Below are 5,074 nucleotides of genomic sequence, written 5' to 3' on the forward strand. Positions count from 1 at the left end.
GGCAGGGCATGAGAAGCTGAAAAGTCCTTGACTAGTGTAAGCACTACTTAGCAACAACTAAAACATCAGTATGTTATCAACATTATTCTCATGCTAAATCCAAAACACAGCCCTGTACCAACTACTAGGAAGAAAATTAACTCTACCCCAGCCAAAACCAGGACAGTAAGCTTAGTAATTTATGTGCCTTTCCGATTGATTTTTGGTGCAATAAGGCCGTGGGTAGTTCTGCATCTGATGGAGATTTGTAGTCTCCAGGATAATTTTAAAATTTAAGATTAGAGGGGAAAAAACCCCAAAAACCCAACAGCCACCCCGCCCCCCAACCCACAAGACAAACACAACTTTGAAAGAATAAAATAGCGCATGAAAATTTTCAATGACATCTTTTTTTTCAGCAAAACTGTGTTATCATCAATTTGGAGCACATTCATATCAAGTCACAATTTTATAGTGAACAAAACAAATCTTTTTTCATTATCAGTCATACAGAAGGGTCTACTCTGCCTTTGCTTCCAAAAATGGAAAGTCATCAGTCATGACAGACTCCTGTTTTGATATCTCCAATCAAACGAAAAAGATACTAATAAAGTAACCCAAATTAAAAATTAAGATATATCAGCATTTCTAGATAGACCTCCATTACTTTATGTGAAAGCAGACACTCCTGAATATAAAGATGGCTTCACTGGCTTTTGTCTTCTTTTGCTCCATAATAATGACTTCTCTTCTAAGTGCATCTGCACACTTCACTAGTGTTCTGCTTGTTTCTCCTGTTACTATGTTAAATACGGCTGACTGCAGCTTCTTGCAGCACGTCATTCAGTGGCCAAACTGGACATGCTACCATTTAGCATCACTCCAGCAAACGGCCCACAGAATAACAAACATTTTTTGCTTTGCCTCAAACTTTTCCAGACTGACTGCATACAAAATGGCTATATATAATTTTAAATACAGAATTTTGTTTCTCCCCTGAAGACAAGGCTCTCTGTCATCACTGAACTTTGTCCAGAGGACAAATCACAAATTTTCTGTTAGAAGGCCAGGCTGCTGCTGCTAAGGCAGAGCAAAATACCATAATTATTTTGCCAAGATTTGACGTAAAAACTTGTTGATAAGCTTTAAACATTCTTCTCAGGAAATCACTGCATCAAAAGAGCTGAACTACGGAAAATTTAATTTATACTTTTCAATCACAACTACTGTGAATCACAGTAATTATACTTGTTTTACACTTTCAAAACACTGCATGAATCTCTACAACATGCCTGGGTAGAAAGTTAGCTTTATCTTTAAAGTTGAGATAGGCGATAAAAAAAACCCAAACTGTTATGATGATCTGCTGTTGATCTGCATTTTAAAATCTCAAGCTACTTGCACCAGGGATCTCATGTTCCAGAAACAGAGATAATCTGAGAATTGGGAAATTGTTAAGTTGCAACATCTGATTTTAATGATTTGCTTATTTCTTCAACAAGCATTTCAAACACAGGACTTCATTTAGTGTCACTGTCAGGTCCTCCTTTAAATTAATGTTTTCGACTGATTTTTCTTTCATAAACCTCTAAACTTGGAATTGCTTGTATGTTACTGAATTGAAAGGAATGTTGGGGGTTTTTTTTTTATGTATCTATATCTTTAATTCATTTTCCCAGTGCAATGCTAGAATTTTTTTCTTACTCCAATCCTGTACCAAATACTGATAATGGCTCTAACTTTCTTAATCTCAAATATATTCAAAAGCAAGATTATCTCAGAATGAACTGCTGAGGTTAGACAATCTAAGAAGTCCATCTACCTCTATTTCATCTTGTATATTATTCAGTTATATATTGTACAGTCACTAGGGAAAAAAAGAAACCTATGAAAATAACCCAGAAGGGCCACCAGCCATGAAAGTGTTGTTTATCGTCAAGTAGTACCATTTCTTCTCAGAATGTAAGAAGTCAACATACCCGTAATACCGGCCTGCGCAAAACTGCACTGTGTAAATGCCTTGGATGAGCATTAGTACTAATTAAACTTGTACTAGCCTGTTCCACCTCTATTTCCTTGTATATTATTCAGTTATATATTGTACAGTCACTAGGGGAAAAAAGAAACCTATGAAAATAACCCAGAAGGGCCACCAGCCATGAAAGTGTTGTTTATCGTCAAGTAGTACCATTTCTTCTCAGAATGTAAGAAGTCAACATACCCGTAATACCGGCCTGCGCAAAACTGCACTGTGTAAATGCCTTGGATGAGCATTAGTACTAATTAAACTTGTACTAGCCTGTTCCAGGGAAAAGGCTTTATTATAATGCTGCAGCATAGCATGAGTTTCAGAACAAATTTTGGGAAACCGAACATACAAAATTCATCCCTCTTTTGGAAAAGAGGTGAAAAAAAGAGACCAAAAAAAGCCTGATATTTGTTACATCAGAACATTTACAATGATACATAGAAAGACTGTAGAAGGCATTTATTCTAATAGCCTTGGATGTTCAATCCGTGTAATTGTCCAATCTGGTTTTGCTCCTTCTGTAAATTCCCTTTGGAACCTGGGAAAGACAGTTAAGTGAAGAGTTGTTAAAATTTACTTGATCCTTAAAGAGCTACTAACACCAACAAGAAATCATGAATAAATATTTTACTTCAAAGTTATTCCTGTAAAAGCTTCTTAGGCTCTGATGCTTATGCCCCAAAATGGAAGATCAAAATTAATTCTATAGTAAGAAACAAAGTGCACCAACTTCAGAGTGTTTTGGTTCAGATCCCACAGACAGGATCAAGCAGCAACAGTAAAGCAGCAACAAAGCAAAACATTAAAAACAATAAAGCATCAAGAAAGCACTCAGTTTTCATAGCAGTAGCTATGAATATAGCTTTGTGGCAGATCTTCATCTCTAAATAGAGGGTTTCATTTAATGGGATGGTAACTGCGTTGTAAAGGAAAATCATATGCTACGCATTCTACCTGAAAATTTTCATTTTTACTGAACCGTACTTTAAAAAGTAATATATTTTCAGAAATACATCAAAGATCAAGCTAACAGTAGTACTGACTCTCCCTGAAAGAAAATTCCGCAGGTGTTGATAGGAAAATGAAAGTGTCCATCCCCATTTTCAAAGAATCTTTCTCTTCCTTTTGTAGTCATTAATGCCTTCCTCCCTGAGCATGTCAGTTTTGACTGCTTGTCATCTAAAGACAAGTCTGAGCTTCAAGCTGAATATTCATGCTCCCAAGTAACCTGCATATTGTGGACAAGAGCAGTATAACTTCATTGCTTTGCAATTACATGCAAATCCACTCCTGGAAACTGTCCTCTCCAGATGCCCAAATACTTAACACTAGGCTTCCAGGGCCTGCAGTGTCTTTGCCCATTTGAGTTTAGGTTAGCACTATAAATAGCAGAAGGAACGTGTACTTCCAAAGATCTCTCTGCTGGGGACTAAGAACAGATATTTAAGGCTTTAAGGGGAGGCTCTTGAGGTTAATGGAGCCTCAGAAACCTCCAACTCTAAAAAAGATCCTGAATTCGGCTAAGGGATGGATCCACAAAAATCCATCCAGGCAAAAAGCACTGGTGTCCTCAGAGTGTTTCCTTCGTTTCAGATCTCCTGACCATCTAGACCTCATAGTGTCTCCGTTGCAAACATAGGTGTAGAAGTCATTGATTATATTGCATTTCTCTCACAAAAATCCTCACTTTTTCCAACTTCTGAGAATGTTATTTTCCGTACATTTTGCCAACCGTGCAGATATTTCTGCACTGCTCTGAGATCAGTACACTAATACAGACATTACAAGCATTTCTATGAAAATCCATCTACCTAACGTGTGCTTTGAGGGCTTGGATCAGAGGGGCATGAATTATCTGAACACCAGGTGATGCCTGCTTTGTTCTGCCTTTCTGCAGAAAGCACTTGGCTAAAAAATTTCCTCTTTCATGAGCTACTTTTTCAGCTAATTGCTGTTCTGACTTTTGTGCGGGAAGTGACAAGTCAACAGCACCACACTTGACTGCTTGGCTTGACTGCACTGCTGTTAGCTGTGCTACAAGAAATGGGAAACAAGGACTGATATTGGCCTATTTCTGGAAAGCTGCAGCAGTATAGGAAAGGATCAGAAACCTCAATCAATGCTCCAACTATTGCTCTTCCTGACAGAGAAAGAATTCCCATTAATCTCATCTCAGGTAATAACATAATGACTTTAAGGGGTATTTAAAAAATTTGGCCCTAGAATAAAAACTGGAAAGCTGGATGAGAACTAACTGAGATTAGAATCAAGGTAAATTAAAACATACCAAGTTCTGCACTGGCACAGCGTGAATGCTTTCAGTTCCCAAACTGCTTTCCATACAGCTAGCCCATGTACATGAAAAAAGAAAAAAAGGACAAGTAAACTTACTCATAGTTTGCTGTTAAAAGATGTCTTTTTTCTTTTGTGCTTTCATCTCCAAACACAATCTGGAAAACTTTGGTTTCACCTGGTACTTCATCAGGTAGGTTAGCACCATTCAGATACCAGAAGCGCATCAGAATACTAACAAACTTCCTTCCTGTTGGAAATAAATCAAAACATAAGGTAGATCTCATTTTTCTCATTGGTCAAATACTCCTATTTCCTATCTAGCATATTCTAGTGAGACCCTGGAAGGACAGCTGACTTCAGCCATAAAGAATGCATGATAGAATAATGAAAAATAAAGCTATTTAAAGCCATAATCATGCTGTTTAGCAACAATAAAAATACACTCTGTAGAAAGGTATGTATTTTACCATGAGTATTGTGTGCCATTGTACATAATCAAACCATATGAAGAAAAGCTGGTTACCACAAGGTTCTAAAGCCAGCTACTGATACTACAGAAGTATGTAGAGTAGTTGAAACTCAGGAGCAAACTAAGAGAAAAAAAATTCCCTATCCCCCAAAACAGGAAAAAAGCTCACTGGGTCTGTGTCGTGGTTTAACCCCAGTCGGCAATTAAGAACCACACAGCTGCTCGCTCACCCTCCCTCCCCACCCCGGTGGGATGGGGGAGAGAATTGGAAAAAAAAGTAAAACCCATGGGTTGAGATAAAG

General features: G+C 37.7%; 1 protein-coding gene across 1 annotated transcript in view; it reads right to left on the minus strand.

Annotated features, from left to right (window-relative positions):
* Positions 1 to 2,138: 2,138 nt before the first annotated feature.
* MAIP1 (matrix AAA peptidase interacting protein 1) overlaps positions 2,139 to 5,074 on the minus strand; it is a 5,874-nt gene continuing 2,938 nt past the window's right edge. The window contains exons 3-4 of the mRNA XM_019473507.1: positions 4,400 to 4,550; positions 2,139 to 2,546 (exon numbers count right to left, since the gene is read on the minus strand). Coding sequence (XP_019329052.1) covers positions 2,468 to 2,546; positions 4,400 to 4,550 — 230 coding nt within the window. The 3' untranslated portion in view covers positions 2,139 to 2,467. The remainder of the gene's footprint in view (positions 2,547 to 4,399; positions 4,551 to 5,074) is intronic.

This window comes from Aptenodytes forsteri, unplaced genomic scaffold (genome assembly GCF_000699145.1).
Source record: "Aptenodytes forsteri isolate BGI_AS27 unplaced genomic scaffold, ASM69914v1 Scaffold183, whole genome shotgun sequence".
NCBI lineage: Eukaryota > Metazoa > Chordata > Aves > Sphenisciformes > Spheniscidae > Aptenodytes > Aptenodytes forsteri.